The following is a 19,590-nucleotide window of genomic DNA, read 5'->3' as shown; positions in this document are numbered from 1 at the left end:
CTTGCTTTTTAGAATGGGAGTGTTGTGGCCTGCCAGTGGCCAGCAGAGTTGACAGCAGACTTTGTCAGTGAGGTGGTTGGGGAGGAATATGGGCCAGTCCTGGAGTCTGGCTCTGATGAGTGCTCTGCATCGGAGGCAGAGATGGGGCCAGGGCCATCAGACAGTTTATCAGCTGCCTTCGGACATCAGTGAGGCAGAAGAACAGCTGGAGCCTGTTCCCAGTGTGCGCATGCACAGAGCTGCCAGAAGAAGGGAACAGCTAAGGAACAAGGGGCGACTTGGGAATAAAGCCACAGGTGGACAGTGAATGGTCCCTCCCAGAGGGAATAAAAGAGGAGCAAAAGGGGAGTGGGGTTTTGCAGGAGACAATTGCCAATTATTGTCTGCTACAGTGTGGCCTCTGAAAGATATCAGCCTGGCAACTCTCCAAGCCTGATAAAGGTCTGTAATTGTGGAATATCTTGAAAGACTATTAGCCGGGACTTTGCTGGAGAGGAATTCACTGTAACCTCAATAAAAGGGGTTTATCAGGACGAGGAGTCAGCTTCTTGCTGTTGGAGAAGCCTAGGGTGCTTCATGTGACATACACTTTGTCCCCTTATTGTAGGCGTGGATGAGATCTCCCAGATGTCTTAGCCAAATACAGTCAGATGGGAATTGTAGTTCAGCAACATCTGGCATTTCCATCCAGCCATAAGGACAGAGAATTTGCTATTTCCAAAGTGGGAACTCCCCATTTCCTAGAAAGCAACCCAAAGCGCAGACTATATGGATTGAATGTTTCACCGTTGGGTTACGTGCTCCAACTTCACGGCTTTGTTCCATCCAGGAACCTGACTGTCCTTTTTGTATTTTATCTCCTCTCATCTTGTAGACATGTGGCTCCTCCTTCCTCTTTGCGGGATCTTCATAGCAAACTCAGCAGCAGGTAAGTCTGGTCTTGGAGGACTTACGACAGAAAGTAAGAACGCTGCCTTTCAGAAACACACATATACACACAAGCAAACCCATCCCACTGTTGCGGTGGTGCAGTGGTTAGAATGAGGTACTGCAGGCTACTTCTGCTGCCTGCCGGCTGCCTGCAATTTGGCAGTTCAATTCTCACCAGGTTCAAGGTTGACTCAGCATTCCATCCTTCCAAGGTTGGTAAAATGAGGACCCAGATTGTTGGGGGGAAATAAGCTGACTCTGTAAACCGCTTGGAGAGGGCTTTAAAGCACTGAAGTGGTATATAAGTCTAAATGCTATTGCTATCCTGCCTAGCACAAAAACACTTGAGACATAAAGATGCCATAATCCGAGTCCTGGATTGGCTGGGTTTTTCTAAACCCACCTTCTTTGTACAACTTTATATGGATTGTCCTCGGTTTACAACAGTTCACTTAGTGACAGCTCAAAATTACAATGGCACCGAAAAAAGTGACATGACTATTTTTCTTACTGTTGACCATTGCAGCATCCGCATGGTCATGTGATTTATATTCGGCTTCTTGACAACCGACTCACATTTATGACGGTTTGCAATGTCCAGGGGAGCATGGGATCCCCTTTTTGTGACCTTCTGACCAGGAAAGTCAATGGGGAAGCCAGGCTCACTTAACAACCATGTGTCGGGGCTCCAACAAATCCTGATTTAACTACTGCTGATTTAACCACAACTGATTTAACAACTGCAGTGATTCACTTAACAACTATGGCAAGGAAAGTCCTAAAGTGGGCCAAAACTCACTTAATAAATGTCTCTCTTTAGCAACATAAATTTTGAGCTCAAATGTAGTCATAAGATGAGGACTAGCTGTACTTTCTGAAACTTAAGATACAAAGGATGTCTTTTACCAAAACTTCTTAGCAATTCCCCGTTCCAAGGGATGCATATTATATTTTGAAAGTTAGTTCTAGTCAATACCCATTGCCTGTCCTGCTGTGCTTTTAAAGTGTTGGGTGTCTACTTCTCCGCCCCAGGGCAACTCAAGGTGACACAAAAACGACGGAATTGGGCCTTGTGACACCGTGAGACAAACTCTGACCTTTTGAACTCGAGTCCAGACATTGGAGGCAGATATGGAAGCTCCATGGCGTGTGTTGCAAAGCATAGGGATTCCCAAGCCACCCACATGGACTCTTGGACACCTTATTTGTAGATAACCTGTCTGCCTGAGGTTTTGAGAATTGAAATTCAAAAGCTGTTGTAGAATATTGATCTGATCTTTAAGGGAGGGCAGGATATATATTTTTTTCCCCTATGAATCAATGTAACTTTATATCCTGAGAAATCTCACCTACCTTTGGGGTTAGGATTATTTATTACTTGTATAATAGTAATGATGGTGAAAGAGTTGGTGACATTAAAAGTGAGTTTTTGACTCCCCACTGAGACATGATGGTTGTAATTTTGAAAGTTCAGTTTCATTCCCATGCAAAGAATAACAAAGTGTATAAAATGCACAGACTGAATGACTAGGATTACACCTCATGCTAAACCATGGTTTTTAAGATGATAATTATGATACATTACACAGCTGTAGTTCACAGCATGTCCAAGTCAGTGTATTCACCTTTGTCAATTTTTAGATATATAGACTTCAATTCCCAGGATGCCCTGCTAATGGGCTTGTTGCTAAGAATTCTGGGAACTGAGAAGCATACATTTAGAACCAATGGAAAAAAATAATATCTGTAGCTCAAGGTTGAACCGTGGAGCCCTTGGTGCTCTCTGAGTTTGGTTGTTTGCTTCCAGATGTTTCATTACCCATTAAGGTAACATCTTCAGTTTAAAAGATGACAAAATTGGGAAATCCAGTGTTAATCCAATTGAACTCTTACGAATTAGACCAAGGGTCTTCAAACTTGGCAAGTTTAAGACTTGTGGACTTCAACTCCCAGAATTCCTGAGCTAACATGACTGGAGGAGGAATTCTGGGAGTTGAAGTCCACAAGTCTTAAAGTTGTCAAGTTTGAAGACCCCTGGATTAGATCAATGAGTTAAATCCAGTCATTGAGCCAAAGTTGTACATTAAAATGATGCTGTGAGTTAAAACCAATTTATCCAGAATTAGTTGCATCTCAGCTATCATAAAAGGGGTTGAACGGAGCTACATTTCAACCAAGTAGGCATGAGATCTTGTTTAAAGTATTTATTTATTTACAGCGGCTGACTTCAGTACTGCTTTTGACTTCTCTTAACTAGAACAGAGGGGGAAGAACTCCATGTGTTCACCAGCCTTCTCTATTCTTCAGTGGCGAGACATTTGTTTCTGAGGAATAAGTCAGTGGAACATATGAAAAGGCAACGTACATGAAAGCGGTACCAGTTCTTCAGCTTTGAAACGGTTGAAAAGTAAAATATCTTAAGAACAGCGAACCGTTGTAAAATAACAAAATAGCCCACAGTGTGAGGGGAGAAAAATAGCAACAGCACTTAGACTTATATACTGCTTCACACAGTGGTGGGATTCCAATTCTTTTACTACCGGTTCTGTGGGCGTGGCTTGGTGGGCGTGGCGTGTCTTGGTGGGCATGGCAGGGGAACGAGACTGCAAAATCCCCATTCCCTCCCCGCCCCACTAACCTGCTTTTCAGCTCCATTCTCCTTTGCAGGGCAACAAAAGAAGACTCAGCTGGGACTCGGGAGGCGGAGAAGTGATGGGGGCGGGGCCAGTCAGAGGTGGCATTTGCCGGTTCTCCGAACTACTCAAAATTTCCGCAACCAGTTCTCCAGAACTGGTCAGAACCTGCTGAATACCACCTCTGGCTTCAAAGTGTTTTTACAGCCCTCTCTAAGTGTTTCATAGAATCAGTTTATTGCCCTCAACAATCTGGGTCCTCATTTTACTGACCTTGGAAGGATGGAAGGCTGAGTCAATCATGAGCCAGTCAGAATTGAACTGCCAAACTGCTGGCAGTTGGCAGTCAGCAGAAATAGCCTGTATTCTAACCACTGTGCCACTGTGGCTCTTATATATATATATATATAAACATAGACAGAAATGAAAAGATCTGAAACATATGGGCAAGATGAAGCTTTTAAAAATAAATAGGGCATGAATACAGATAATCCTGAGACTTAGGACCACAATTGCACGGATAGATGTCCCGGTTTAAATGCTGACTTCTATGCAACGATTTAAAACAGTGTGTCCCAACCCTTGGCAACTTTAAGTTAAGTGGACTTCAATTCCCAGAATTCCCCAGCTACCTAGGCTGGCTGGGGAACACTGGGAGTTGTAGTCCACATAACTTAAAGTTGCCAAGGGTTGGGACACACTGATTTAAGAGGTGAGGCATGCAAGGTCAACTCTGCTAGACTGGCAATAGGAGAAAATGAAGAACATAATAAACGGGTGAGTTTGTGTAGAAAAGTTTTAGCTCTTATTATATTTGCATATGGTGGAAGCCTTTGAGATTAAACATACGTCCTGCTGGGTTTCAAAGGAGCTAAAACAAATAATCTGTTTGCTCTTTTTTCCCCTTCCAATCACGATTAGAAAAACAGATAAGATAATCTTTATTGTCATTTTTTTTTAACTTACCTTATCTGTTTTTCTAATTTTGATGACAGCTCCCTCGGCTAAACTGGTTGGGGAGCACAGTTAAGGCTGTCTTTGGGTCTTTCATAATTCATCTCCTTGTTCATCTTTCAGAGTCCCCCCAGGATCAACCTCATGACCCCTTCAATTATGGTAAGTTAATCATTCCTGAAAGCTTGTCTGGGGCCTTGGGAGCCAATGCAAATTGCTACAACCGGCAGAGTTAGGAAACAAAGCACAGGAAAAAGGGAAACAAAAAACCTCAGAAGGATTCCTTTGTTTTTATTTAATATGGAAAGAGGCGGATGATTCTGAGGATCACAATAATGCTTTAGAGAAGGATCCCTTTTCTTTGGACTTTCTTTGAAAAAACACTCACCTGACCTCTACTTAAAAGCTAGTATTAGATCTCTGGATGCAAATGGAATTGTGTTCCTTTCCTCTACTTCCCTTCTTGCGTTACGAAGTTAATAGGACAACAACACAGAAGAAGAGAAGTGGGGAAAGATGTCCACAATAATTTGCTGATTTAGGAACTGAAGTAGAACACCTCTGGAATACACTTATATTTTCAAATTTATCCCGCCTTGAGTCTCCTTTCATGCCTAAGGCGGGACTAGAATTCCCAGTCTCTTGGTTTCTACGCTAGCACCTTAACCACTGCACCATGCTGGCTCTCCCTTTGCAGACAATCCCAACATAATAAAACCATGGTAACACATGTGCTTGACTTTGTCCCCGTGGAGCTGTCCTCCTCTTGGCCTCGTCCATGAGGAAGGTGGCTTATGGCATCCTTGTTTGGTTAGGGGGTGAACCGCTAAGTGGAACGCCCCACCTAAGCATAACAATGCATTACGAGTCTGTCAATGATATCCATTTTGCTCTCCAAATTCATGGAGTCCTAACCCTAACCGTAAGGCTAAGGGATTGGGCAAGAGCTCATAAAATAGGAAGGGGAGGGATCAGTGATGGAGATGGCTCAGGAATGGATGGACCACACTTCACCCCTCCCGTGGGTTTTCGGCCTATAGAAATAGGGTTCTTTGTTCTAATTCCAGGCTATGTTCTATTCCTCGCATGACAAACTCATTTTTTTCCCCTCACACCAGATTACGATTCGCTGAGAATTGGAGGCTTGGTGTTTGCCGTTGTCCTGTTTCTGATGGGCATCCTCATTATTCTTAGTGAGTAGCTACCATCTGGTGGTTGCCCAGGAAAGGGGGAGGCTTAGTGGGTTGGGATCAGAATACCTGTTGAACAATACAGTGTGTGTTCATACATCAAGGAAAGCACTGGTGTGGTTTGGTTGAGTCTGACTTCTCTTTTAGGTCTGAACCAGGGGTGGGATTTTACCAGTTTGCACCTATTCGCGAGAACCGGTTGTTAACATTCTAAGCAGTTTGGAGAACCGGTTGTTAGAAGAAATTACTGGCCTCATCCTGTAAGGAAGGCAGGAAGGAAACATTCTGGTGTTGCTTACAAAAACTGCCTCTCCATTAACCCTAATTACATTCTTGGCAGGACTAGACTTCCTGTCTCTGGAACTTCTCTGGAGTTTTTTCCCCCTCCTTTGCTGGTACTTTGCTCGTGTGGAGTGACCAGTCAAAGTTACAATGGCATTGAAAAATGTGACTTATGACCGTTTTTCACACTTACGACTGTTGCAACATCCTCACAGTCATGAGAGGCCAGGCAAGGAGATGCGTGCCTCGATGTGAGTGATATTGAGTTGGCCATGCCCAGCCAATAACATGCCCACCAAGCCACACCCACCACCTAAGCCATGCCCACAGAACCGGCTGTTAAAAAATTTGAATCCCACCCCTGGTCTGAACCCAACAATCACACTGTGGTATCCAAGTCTTATGCCTGTAAAATAAAATGTGTCATAGATCAGGGGTCTTCAACCTTGGCAACTTTAAGACTTGTGGACTTCAACTCCCAGAATTCCTCAGCGCTCCAACACTGGAGTTTTTTAAGGCAGGGGTCCCCAACCACCGGGCCGTGGACCGGTACCGGTCCGTGGAACATTTTCTACCGGGCCGCCAGTTTGCTGGGCGCCGCCATCTTGATTTGATGAGAAAGTGCTTCCGGTGAGCTTTTCCGGTTGGAAAGCGGCGTTTGGGTCCTGAAGGAATCCTCGCGCCTTAGTTTCATCAAAGTGGGGGGCGGCTTCGAACAAAACTAAGGCGCGAGGATTCTTTTAGCACCCAAGGCAAGGCGAGCCAAGCGACCGTCCCGAAGCCCATCGACAAAGGTACAAAGGAGGAGTTGAAGGTGGCGGGAAGAAGCGGGGGACGACTGGCTGGACGGTCGCTCGGCTTGCCTTGCCATGCGTGCTGATGCCGGTACCGGGCCGCGGATCATTTTGTGATGCCAGTACCGGGCTGTGGCACAAAAAAGGTTGGGGGCCACTGTTTTAAGGAATGGGACAGCCATTTGTCCAGAATGGTATAGAATGTCCTTCTTGAGCAGAGGATTGGACTAAAAGACCTCCAAGGTCCTTTCCAATATCTGTCATTCTATTAAATAGTGCTTCTTACCAAAATAACCCCCCCATCCCTGCTCAGATTCTTTTGGGATCCTTACTCAACTCTTCTTTCTCTCTTCCTCTCCTAGGCCGGCACTGTCGTTGCAAGTTCAACCAGCAGCAAAGGTAAAAATCCACCCATAAAGTTTCTTTGGAGGGAGTGTGGAACTTATCAGAATTGTTTCAAATGGACGAAGGACAGTATGAAAAAAAGAGAGGGGGGGGAGCCAAATAGCGTGACGTAGTTTTGCAATGTTTTGTGATGTGGTTCAGATATCTTAATTATTTGGAGACTGTTGAAATGCCCCTGCTTCGTCTTTATTCTCTTTTATTTCCGTTTTCTTTCATCCCCCTGCTGGGGAAGAATCTGGCCAGCACAATGATTCATTCTCTGAATTAGTACATCTGCTGATAATTGCTTTCTTTCTGCGATGCTGGGATTGGAAGCAGGGAGAGAAAGGGGCATTAGAAGGTTAACTACTTGTATGCATGATGTCGATAATTACCCAACAAACGAGCTTTTAATTTTGACCCTTGTAGAAATATTCAGATGATACACCATAAAAATGGAGATTTGGAAGCAGTGGGGTGCTAGCAGCAAATAAGAGTTGTGAAAAGTGGGAAGAAAAGAGTATCACAGATTGTTTAAAGAGAAGGACTGATTCATCAGTTCTCTAGCTAACTTTGGTCATCATATAAGCAACTGAATCTACTGCAGCCTTTTCAGGTCTGGCATCTTTCAGAGGTAACTGCGCTATAATTGCAGATACTTCGGAGGTTTCCAGGTTGGGAAAAGCTTGTAAGTTATCCAGGATGGGCTACAATTATGTCCAGATATCTCTGTCAACCCAGAAATGATACAAATTCTGTCATTTGCACAGTGAAATTATAATGCAGAGACATTATTTTCCCCTATTGTTCCTCCCACACGGATTCATTCATTCATTCATTTGTTACATTGATAAGCTACCCATCTCACTGTGAAAAGTGACCCTGGACAGTTTAATGTACAATTAAGATGCTGTAGAAAGGCTGCTGGAAAGGAACTATGGGGGCGCAGTGGTTAGAATGCAGTATTGCAGGCTGACTCTGCCCACTGCCAGGAGTTCGATCCTGACCAGCTCCCAGTTGACTCAATCTTCCTTCCGAGGTGGGTAAAATGAGGACCCAGATTGTTGGGGGCAAATAGGCTGATTCTGTAAACCACTTAGAAAAGGTTGTGTTCTTGTTGGTGGTTGCGAAGTTGTTGAAATTACAACGCCACTGAAAAAAGTGACTTATGGCCAGGGGTGGGATTCAAATTTTTGAACAACCGTTTCTGTGAGTGTGGCTTAGTTGGTGGGCATGGCTTGGTGGTCATGTGACTGGGTGGACGTGGCTTGGTGGTCATGTTATTGGCTGGGCGTGGCCAACTCAGTATCACTCACATCGAGGCATGCATCTCCTTGCCTGGCCTCTCATGACTGTGAGGATGTTGCAACAGTCGTAAGTGTGAAAAACGGTCATAAGTCACTTTTTTCAGTGCCGCTGTAACTTTGAATGGTCACTCCACACAAGCAAAGTATCAGCAAAAGAGGGGGAAAAGAAATTTCCCTTTCCATTTGGAATGCTCACCTTGGCACTGAGATAATTAGTACGAAGGGAATTAATGTTTGTTCCTCCATTCATTGGAGAAGGAAGGAAGTCTGAACACAGTGGGGAATATACATTGCAGCCCCAAGAGTTCTATTCTATGCAAAAGCCCGGTATATTCCCCACTGTGTGCTGGCTTACTCTCTTGTAATCCCTTTTTCTCCAATCTCTCCACTCTGTAAGGGGCGCGGAGAGAAACAACAGGTCAGGCAGAGGAGAATGTATCAGAGGAGAATATTTGTAGTTCAGGGTTGAATTGAGGGGTCCTTGGTGCTCTCCGAGTTTGCTTGCTTTCTTGCAGACATTTCAACATCCAAACTAGGTAGCATCAATGGTGCAGAATGTATACTGACTATAATGGTGGTTGTGTGACAGGGACAACATGAAGGTTGTAAATGCAAGCATTAGTCATAAAATTATTTTCCACCACTGTTGTATTTTTAAATGCTCCCTGAAGGTGACAGTCACTAAATGAGGACTAAGGTAAAGATTCCCCTCACACATATGTGCTAGTCATTTCCGGCTCTAGGGGACGCTGCTCATCTCCATTACAAAGCCGAAGAGTCAGCGCTGTCCCAAGACGTCTCCGCGGTCATGTGGCCAGCATGACTAAACACCAAAGGCACACGGAAGGCTGATTACCTTCCTACTAAAGTGGTCCCTATTATTCTACTTGCATTTTTGATGTGCTTTCAAACTGCTAGCTTGGCAGAAGCTGGGACAAGTTATGGGAGTTCACTCCGTTATGCGGCGCTAGGGATTCGAACCACTAATTTGATTTGTTTTGATGGGAGTGCATAGCTTGAATAGCAAAATGGGCTGGTCAGTTTACAGTTCTCCAGTCCAGTTGACGTTTCTCTTGTATGAATGAAGCACACAAACAGCATGGTGCTTGGAGGGAGGGAAGGCAAGAATTCCCACTGCGGCCTTTTGCTGCGCTCATTTGCACATTCGGATTTGACCTTAATATATATGTATATGTATATGTATATGTATATGTATATGTATATGTATGTATGTATGTATGTATGTATGTATACGTATATGTATCTTATTATTCCTTATATACTAGACCTTATTATATATAGCATTTATATATATAAAGGTATATATGTTTTCTTAAGTTTTCGCGGGTACTTACATGTATGGTATTCAGCTTTGTTCAGGTATTTTCCCACGTCATTATAGTGGTGCTTTTAAAGTTGTAGTAACATTTCTGTATACAGAATACAGAAGCCTGATGATGGCAAATGAGATTCTGCCGAAACGTTGCTACAACTGTAAAAGCACAACTATAATGACGTGGGAAAATACCTGAACAAAGCTGAATACCATACATATAAATAGCCGTGAAAACTTAAGAATATGTATGTATGTATGTATGTCTAGGTGTGTTTGGGTCTTTTACCGTGTAAGATTAAGACTATCTTGGCGACATTTCAGCGAGGTCCCACTCGCCATCCTCAGGCTGGTGCTTTTGGCTTCGTGCTTGCACTGCTTGCACTGGCACGAAGCCGAAAGCACCAGCCTGAGGATGGCGAGTGGGACGTCGCTGAAACGTCGCCAAGATAGTCTTAATCTTACACAGGAAAAGAGCCAAACACACCTAGACCTATGTACCTGTACCTGTGAAAATCTATGAAAATATATATATATAAAATATATATATATATGGTACTCAGCTTTGTTCGGGTATTTTGCCTTGTCATTATAGTTGTGCTTTTAAAGTTGTAGCAACGTTTCGGCAGAATCTCATCTGCCATTATCAGGCTTCTGTATTCTGTGTGTGTGTGTGTGTGTGTGTGTGTGTGTGTGTGTGTATATATATATATATACCTTTATTATGCTGAATTGTTATTCCTTTTGGATGTCAGCAGGAGACGCTGCAGCATAGCTTTTATACAAAAAAACCCACTCTCTAGATCCTGTGTAAGTCCCGCACCCAGTGACATCATCCCTGAGTTGCCTGCATTGATACTGCTGCCTCTCTTTTCAGCCAGAACAATTCCCATCACGCTGCATTCTGAGGATTTATCAAGGCAAGATTTTCAGCCTTCCTCTGGCCTGAATACACAGCACAAAAGGATGCAGTGCAAGACAGGAAAAATAAAGAACTCAACGTGCCAAATTTCTAACATTACAAAGTTTTCCTGGTGACCGTTTGCAAGGGGCCAAATTTGATGTCCCAAAGGTGCTTTCCCCCCCCCCCCAAAGAGGCAACTGGACTTTCTGGTTTTTCTTGGAAGATGTTTCACTTCTCATCCCAGAAGCTTCTTCAGCTCTGGTTGTACAAATGGTTTACAATAGGGGTATCCAAGCTTGGCAACTTTTAAGACTCGTAGACTTCGACTCCCAGAATTCCTCTCTTGCTGGCTGGGGAATTCCGGGAGTTGAAGTCCCCAAGTCTTAAAGTTGCCAAGCTTGGACACCCCCAAGTGTCCAATCAGCTGAAATAGTTCCTTAAAAGGAAAAAAAAATACTGTAAAGATAGGAGCGTGCAGAGCTTATATGGGTTTGTGGTGTACAGAGTACATTGGAAGGTACTGCTCTAAACCTGTTCTGCATGCAAAGAATTTTCACTGTCTGGTGTGATGATAGCCCAAGAGGTGGAAACCCAGTGTGATGGTTTGGTTTTGTCCCCAGGACCGGAGAACCAGATGAAGAGGAAGGAACTCTGCGCAGCTCCATCCGGCGTAAGAGCCAGCCTATGGCCACATCCACTGCCTGTTTCCCTTGTCTCCTGGGGGAGAACGTTTCCTGGGCCAGGGAACTTTTTAAAAATTATTGCTTTTTATATATTTATTTCAAAGGATTTCAAACTCTTACTTAAGCAAAGGGAACGAAAGAAAGAAACCTGACTTTGCTTTTAGAATGGAATGGAACGGAATAGAAAATGGAAAATGGAAAATAGACAAGAGACAAGAAAAAAGAGAAAAAAAAATAGAATAACAGAGTTGGAAGGGACCTTGGAGATCTTCTAGTCCAACCCCCTGCTTAGGCAGGAAGTTCTATACATTTCAGACAAATGGTTATTCAATTTCTTCTTAATATCATCATAGACCAGCATTAAGTTTGGTAATACGTAAGGAAATTTCTGATCTCTTAGACATCCTTTAAAAGACTGATTAATTTGTGCATTGGACAGTTTTCAAACTAGGAGTCCCTTTGGGGCAGCACAGAACTGGGCAGTGGAAATTAGGAATCTTCTACAGGATGGTGAAATGGTTGCCTATTTATATTTGCTGCATCTGGCATTCTGAGCCAAGATGGTTTTTAAAACTGTTTGGGTATATCATGCCACAGACACCGGAGGAAAGAGACACGTCTTAGCTTAAAGCGTGTTTGCTGAAGGAAAGAATAAATCGCTTCAGGGAAAGGCCTTTTAAAAACTCAGACCTTTTTTTTTTTTGAATTCTCACTAGGTTTATCCACAAGAATGAGATAGAAGACATCATAACTGGTGAGTTGCTTGCAGATTAAATGAAGAATGACCCTTGTGATCAACTTCAGTTTGAGTCTCTTCACTCTTGTGGCTTTTACCATCAATTGCCATCTTCGTTGCTCTGTGCAAAATGCAACGTTTAGTTCCCTTTTCTCCCCCTTTTTCTTCTTCTGTAATATCTAAATGGTCTCAAGAACAGAGGATTTGTTCACGTAGACACTATATTGATTCTAAAAAGAGAGCTAGCTTGGTTTGTCATAAATAACTCATCTGTTTAAAAAAAGGGAGGGTATCTTGCTTTCTTGATGACATGACATTGGAGGCAGGCGAGACATGTCTTTCCCTTGTCTAAATTTCCTATTTTGGGGGTAGAAAAGAACGGCTTGTCTTAATTTTCAGGATTATCTTCTTTTGGACCTCTGTGGTAGGTATGCCATTTGATGACCTCAGCAATAATCCAGTGGAAATAAAGCATGCACTAGGGTTGAAGGTCCAAGCTCTTCAGCTCCCACGTTCCCACAATTGTGCCAAGGATTTAAACATGAAAAACCAGGATCTCACTGCAATTGTTTGATTGCAGCAACGATTCTCATTTTGGAAACTGGGCGAGGAATTGTACGAAAGGATCTGTGTGAGATGTGGAGAGCAGCGCCACCATCTGCCACAGGGGTGTCAAACTCACGTCATCACGTTGTTGTCACGTGACGTATCGCATCTTCTCCCCGCTTCACTAAAGTCGGGGTGGGGGTGGCCAGCGCATGACACATCCGGCCCGTGGGCTGCGAGTTTAACACCCCTGATCTACCAGGTGGAGAACTGGGTCTCTTAGGCTCCATCTGGAGTCACCTTTTTCAGCTGCACACTTTAAATTGTGTGCTTGCACATACGAACCTGTCCCAAATGACATCCTATTTGTTCCACGTGGCTCATGCTGCAGAGGTGGGTATTCAGCAGGTTCTGGCCAGTTCTGGAGAACCGGTAGCGGACATTTTGAGTAGTTTGGAGAACCGGCAAACACCACTTCTGACTGGCCCCGCCCCCATCTATTCTCCGCCTCCTGAGTCCCAGCTGATTGGCTGGGTCTTCTTTGGTTGCTCTGCACAGGAGAACGGAGCTGGAAAGCAGGTTAGTGGGGTGGGGAGGGAACGGGGATTTTGCAGTATCCTTCCCCAGCCAGGCCCACCAAACCATGCCAGGCCCACCAAGCCACACCCACAGAACCAGTAGTAAAAAAAATTTGAATCCCACCACTGTCATGCTGGGAGATGCAATAGAGGCCTCTGTCTAAGAGCCAGGCCAGTGGAGACTGGTAAAAATAAATAAAAGCAGGTGAAGGATGGATCGCAGCACTAAGCTGTGTGTCGTTCTGGGTCTGAATTCTAAGAAAGCCATAGTTGAAGCGATATCAGACTAGGAGTCTAAACGGAAAAAGACCGGCAGCTGAGCTTGTTTGATGTTTTGAATAAAATCTGGAAAACAAGAGACTTGAAGATAACTCCAACAGCAAGGTGGCACTCATAACCAGGATAAATTCATTATCTGGCTGGAACTGGGGTCACTTTGGGTCCTGAGCTTCTTCCTTTTTTTTTTTTAATTTGATCGTCAACTTTCTTCACTATACCTCACTTCTTTCCTTTTCTCCTCTTCTCCTAGGTAGCTGTATGGATATGGATCCTCCTGGATCTGGAGCGCTCCCCTCCTTCGTTCCGCCTGGCCTTTGTTCTCCCAGCAAGGCCCCACTGCTTGCCACAACTCCAGTGAATTCCAGAACTGCTTGCCTCTGGGGGTCATCCCCACCCAACTAACCGCCCCTTACCAAGACCTTCCCCTTCTGTTTTGTCTTGCTGCTTGAAGTCCACTGCTTCTCAGAGAGGCAGGGCAGCCTTCTAACCCTTGGCCTTCAGCCTCTAGTGACCATGAAGGATTCTAACTCCTGAGCTGAGCTCAAGCTGCTTTACAGCAGGGCCCTGTCTGAGCTCCCCGCCTTTAAAAAGCTCACCTTGGGCTTCTGGAAATAAAAAAATGTCCTTGAGTCCAGTTCTTCTCCAGGTGGCTGCATCCGTGCAGTTGTCTCTGGGCAGCTTTCGAGAAGTAGTTTGCTTGTTCAAGTTTTCGATCTAGTATTCCGTCCTTGGTTTCACAGATGGTCCCCTGTCCAGAACTAACCATGAGATCAATTTGGGGCTCCCACTAAGGCAATAGTTCTGAAAAACAAACAAACAAAGAGTTACAGATCCTGATTTTTTTTCCTTATCACCAAAGAAAAGCACGCATGAGATTTATCCAGCGTAAGGTGCTATTTCATTGGTGTTCTCTTATTATGAATAGTTGTGCTATTGAGATCGCACGGCCCGTCTGGATTGCAATCCTAGAAGGGGATGAGAAACTTTCCAAAACCAAGTTTTTTTCCTCTCTGTCTTTCCTTAAAATTGTGGATGGATGGGTGGATGGATGACGGGCCATTAAGTTAGTGTTGCCTCTTAGCCACCAGTTAGAAGTTCCTTCTCCAAGATGATCTATAATTATAAGATTGACCACCTAAATGTGCAAAGAAATGGAGGTAGATTGATAAGGTGTTCATTAGCACATTTTTTAAAATTAGCCATAGTTCTATTAGTTCTGAATCAGGATTTTAGGGTACACATTGGCTTTTAGAAGTAGAAAGGGAGATTTTGCCCACTGAGAATGAATGATTAAGAGTTTGGTGGTTATCTCCATTGCAAGTTGGCCAATATTTTTCTCATCAGTTTGTTCTGACAGTCCAACCTTTGGGCAAGCGGCTGGATATTATTCTAGTTTACCTGTATAGGTGTTGGGAGATGACAAGAAGTGGAGAGGCATGGAAAGAGCAAATGGGAAAGAAGACAAGGAGGACATCGCAACCACCTTCCCAAGATACCTTCATTATTAATTCCCAGCCCAGCATGACCCAATGCATGCAACGAATGCCAGGACAAGAAGGGTTAGAGCATTGTTTCTAGATTTTGGCGAGTTTTAAGATGTGTGGACTTCGACTCCCAGAGTTCCCCAGCTAGTATGCTGGCTGAGGAATTCTGGGGGTTGAAGTCCATGCATCTTAAAATTACAGGAAGAGGGAAGCTAATTGGAAGTACAGCAACTTCAGTGTTGAACATTTCAGAAGCTATCAAGGCCTTCAGGAAATGGTGTGGTAGAAGACATTAAAAGCCTGAAATAGATTTAATGTTCCCCTAGATCAGGGGTGTCAAAGTCTGTTTCACTGAGGTCTTGTTGACCTCAGGGGATGGGGGTGGGGGCAGGCGGGCATGACCGACTGGGTGGGCGTAGTTAACTGGGTAGGCGTGGCCAGCTTGACACCACTCACTGGGTGTGGCTGACTGAGTGGGTGTGGCCAGCTTGATGCCACTCACTGGGTGTGGCTGACTGGGTGTGGCCAGCTTGATGCCACACTCTGGGTGTGGCTGACTGAGTAGGCGTGGCCAACTGGGTGGGTGTGGCCAGCTTGATTGCCACTCCTCAAACTGCTGGCATGTTTCCTCTTTGCATTGGGTAGACCGGGCTGAAGCGATGTGGGCTGACCCCTTAACATTTTCCAGGACAACTCCGTGGGCCAAATCCAACCACAGGACAGACTGGATCTGGCCCACAGGCCTTGTGTTTGACAGCCCTGCCCTACGTCAACTTCTGAATGGGTAGTTAGCAAATGTGTGTGTGTATGTGTGTGTGTGGAGAGGGAGGGAGGGGAGAGAGATCGAGATCGATCCATGTGTAGAATCTTTTGAAGCCAGGATTGTCTGCAGCCCACCCTCTCAGACAGTTAAGCTGCCTTTCCCCTTTGCCTTAGTGGCCCTACCACCTTCTGCAGATCCTTTCTTGTGGGATTGTGATCTCATCAACCGATTAACCCAGCTGAGGAGCTCTAGAGAGAGGAAGCTTTGCAATGTAAGAGGTTGAAAAAGCTTTTTTTGTGTGTGGGTTTTTTTTTTATTTTAAGAAATCTGCTGAGGAAGGACAACTTCCCTCTGGTGTGCGTGTGTGTGTGTTCCCTTTTCCCCTGTGGCCAGTTGAGGACAAGGGTATTTCCCCACTGAGTGGCGATGAAAGGGCCACTTGTGCCCCCAGGGAAGAAAACTTCAAAGAGGAGAAGGGAGCTGTGGGGAAGAGACCGAGGGAGGAGAACGGTCTCTTGGAAGTGATGATAAATAATGCAGTCTTAATAGGCCGACAGTGATTTCACAGTCCCCCAAAGGGCCTGTGGTTTTTAATAGCTGGAACCAGCGTTGCAGTCAGAAATCTTCGTGTTCTTGTTTGGAGTTTCTTCTAGCATCCTCAAAGGTATCCCAGGTGTAATGCAGAAGGATAACGGGGGCTTCGTCTTTTTAGAAGGAAGCAACGTTATGAACTGATGCAAAGGTCACCTTGAGAGGGTGCAAAGGATGTGAGCTTGGCTTTGGCGGGGGCGGGGGGGGGGGAGGGTCTCTCTTCCTGCCTTTTTGCAGCTATGCATTGGGTCCTGCTGGCTAAGAGTTATCACATTTGGAAGGCTGACCAAACTGGAGCCCACACACTGCGGGGAGGCTGGTATATGCTGCTGCCCAGGTGTGCATCTGTGTGGTTGCAGGGTGGAGAACCTGATCTGGCCCCGCCTTGATTATGGCGCCCAGGCAGGTATTTGCTTCCGGTCTTCTGAAGCTGTGACACCTCCTCTGGCTTCCGTGGGCAGAGCTTCAGAGAAAGGGTGGAGCTTCAACAAGCCTCTAGCCCAGACATCATACCAAGGGCGCCTGTAATGGGAGCTTGTTTGCTTCCATCATCATGACAGAAGCAGCATTGCACCACTGGGCTACAAGTTGCACTCTTTTGGGACATGCTGGTGATGTCACAGTGGTTTTGCAAAAGGGGTGGGGCTTAGGTTATGCTGCTTTGATTCTCTTCTCCCCAGAGATGCTACTGTATCAGTGGTAGGATTCCATTTTTTTTTACTACCGGTTCTGTGGGCATGGCTTGTTGGGCGTGGCAGGGGAAGGATACTGTAAAATCCCCATTCCCTCCCCGCCCCACTAACCTGCTTGGCAGCCAAAGGAGACCCACCTGATCAGCTGGGACTTGGGAGGCAGAGAAGAGATGTGGGCGGGGCCAGTCAGAGGTGGGATTTGCTGGTTTTCCGAACTACTCAAAATTTCTGCTACCGGTTCTCCAGAACTGGTCAGGACCTGCTGAATGCCACCTCTGTACTGTCCTACAAAGGCTTACCAAGCACATTGGGCTGCCTGAGTCAGGTGAGGAAATTGCATCTTGATTGCGACCCCAGTCTGAAAAAAAAAAAAAATTAGTAGAGCAATGCAGAGAAATCTGGCCAGTTTTTAAAAATCCCCTTCTCCGCTTGCAAACCACTCCAGTCAAGAAGGCAGCTAAATCAGTGAGGATAGCTCCAAGCCCAGGAGAGAGATTTCTGCCTGTGACGTGGACTCAAAATCTTTTACCTCTGCTTGTTTCTCTTCTAAATCCGGCTAGGTTTAATTTAACTGTGATGACAGTGGAGCGAAAGGTTGAATGACTCACTGGAATCCTTGGTGATATTAAGGCTTGGATTAGTGTTTCTCAACCTTGGCCGCTTGAAGATGCGCGGGCTTCAACTCCCAGAATTCCCTGGCTGGGGAATTCTGGGAGTTGAAATCCATACATCTTCATTCTTACAGCGGCCAAAAACACTCTTGGATATTATATGAAATTTTCCCAACTAACATTCACCTGCCAAAATCCAGTGGGCTTAAGACTGTATAACCACGTCAACCCAAGTCATGCTACTTCTATTAATATCCTCCATGCAAAAAAAGCTTTTCGTGAATGAAGCCTCATGGTTTATATGTTTGTACCTTTGATCCTTGGAGCAAGTGCTTTTTGTAAAATGAAAATGCTATGTAGCAGGCTGGCTGATTTTGATCTGGTATATGATTCCCCAATCATAGTGAGCCAACGAGGAATCTGGTTGGACATGGGCACCTCATTTCAACCCTCTTTCCTCTCTGGGAGTCGCCCCTGTTTTCTTTTGCTCATTAAAAGATCAGTGAAATTAACTGATGTAAAGGGAAGTATGTGTTGCTATGTTGCTGTTTAGCGCCTGCTTTCCTTCATGGTTTTCATCAATTTCTGCAGATCATTTAAATGTGAAATTTTGAATGGTACGGTGGCCTAGAGGTGGAACTCTCACCTTACAATCAGGAGGCTGTGAATTTGATTCTAGGTAGAGGCTGATATTTCTCTCTCTGAATATGTATATCTGCTGACTATAACTCCTCATTGGCAACAGGAAGGGCATCCAGCCAGTAAACACTCAGCTCCATTCAGTTGCCTAGATTCCATCCTGCAAAAGATTATGGGGTTGTTAAAAGAAGATGATTTAAATGTGAAATCTGGGCTTCTCCTTTGCATGGAAAAAAGGCCATGCTTAGGAGGAATCTTTTTAGATTTCACTACACTCCTGACCAATTAAAGGTGTTTCCTAATGTCTCTTTTTCCCACAGCGGCAGTGTTATGACTAAACCATTATCATTGTGGGCAGTTGCTACATAAAGAACAAATGCCTTGGAATTGAAAAGATCAACCAAAATGATCAAATGGAGTTAATCAAACAACATGGAATGTGTGCAACGCCATAATAAATAAGACTTTTTAATCAGAAAAGGCATCAGGGAACCATTGAAGAAGCAGAAGATATTAGAAAGGGCTTTTGTTTTTATGCAACCTGCTGTGTCATGCTTTTTAATTACCTTTTTCAATCAGTGAATTAATTTTCTTTAGTTCTGAATTATCCCTTAAAACAGGTGGGGAAAATAAGAGAGCACATTTGTGATATTCTTCATTATCTGTGGGTCTTTCCTTATGAGATGAAATGGAGAATGAAAAGGTATTTTATAGTTTGTGGAGCATATGGTGTTAAAATCCTCCGTTTGGGTAATATTTCTATTTTCATTTTTAAAAGAGCATATCATGTTTCACTTGTTAACTCCACCCCAAAGCTGGTTTCAGAAAAATAACCTCAAGCACATTAATCATAGAGTAAATACTATAGCCTCCATGTAAAGCTACCCAACAGCAGAATGAAAAGCGGCTAGAGTCTCTGGCAATTCAAATTGTCAAAGAAATTGGGGAAATATTTTTAACAGAATATGAAATGTTCCCCAAAGAGAGTTCTTCCAACAAATACCTTAGTATACCAGATTGCACCGTTTCTCAGTTTTAGCAACTTTAACATGTACGGACTTCAATGCCCAGAATTACCCGGCTACATGCTGGCTGGAGAATTTTGGGAGTTGGAATCCAACCATTTTAACTTTTCCAAACCTTTGAATGTGGCTGTAGCTTTTAGTTCCCATTTGAAATGTGGATTTGCATTTTGAATCTCATTCCAAATTCTGGTTTGTTCAAGAAATACTGTTAAGAGAGGCCTATTTTTCTATTCACAGCTGTATTTCAAATAA

The 19,590-nt window shown here is 44.3% G+C and overlaps 1 protein-coding gene across 1 annotated transcript in view; it reads left to right on the top strand.

Moving 5' to 3' along the window:
- The window catches only part of FXYD1 (FXYD domain containing ion transport regulator 1), a 36,657-nt gene extending 18,456 nt beyond the window's left edge, over nt 1-18,201 (top strand). The window contains exons 2-7 of the mRNA XM_087939919.1: nt 875-928; nt 4,641-4,679; nt 5,636-5,710; nt 7,146-7,182; nt 12,111-12,148; nt 13,784-18,201. Of these exons, the coding sequence (XP_087796045.1) occupies nt 877-928; nt 4,641-4,679; nt 5,636-5,710; nt 7,146-7,182; nt 12,111-12,148; nt 13,784-13,935 (393 nt within the window). The 5' untranslated portion in view covers nt 875-876 and the 3' untranslated portion in view covers nt 13,936-18,201. The remainder of the gene's footprint in view (nt 1-874; nt 929-4,640; nt 4,680-5,635; nt 5,711-7,145; nt 7,183-12,110; nt 12,149-13,783) is intronic.
- Nucleotides 18,202-19,590: the final 1,389 nt, after the last annotated feature.

Source organism: Pseudonaja textilis, chromosome 10, assembly GCF_049901715.1.
Source record: "Pseudonaja textilis isolate UNSWEBS1 chromosome 10, rPseTex1.2, whole genome shotgun sequence".
Lineage (NCBI taxonomy): Eukaryota > Metazoa > Chordata > Lepidosauria > Squamata > Elapidae > Pseudonaja > Pseudonaja textilis.
This window is presented reverse-complemented; position numbering and strand designations above follow the sequence as displayed.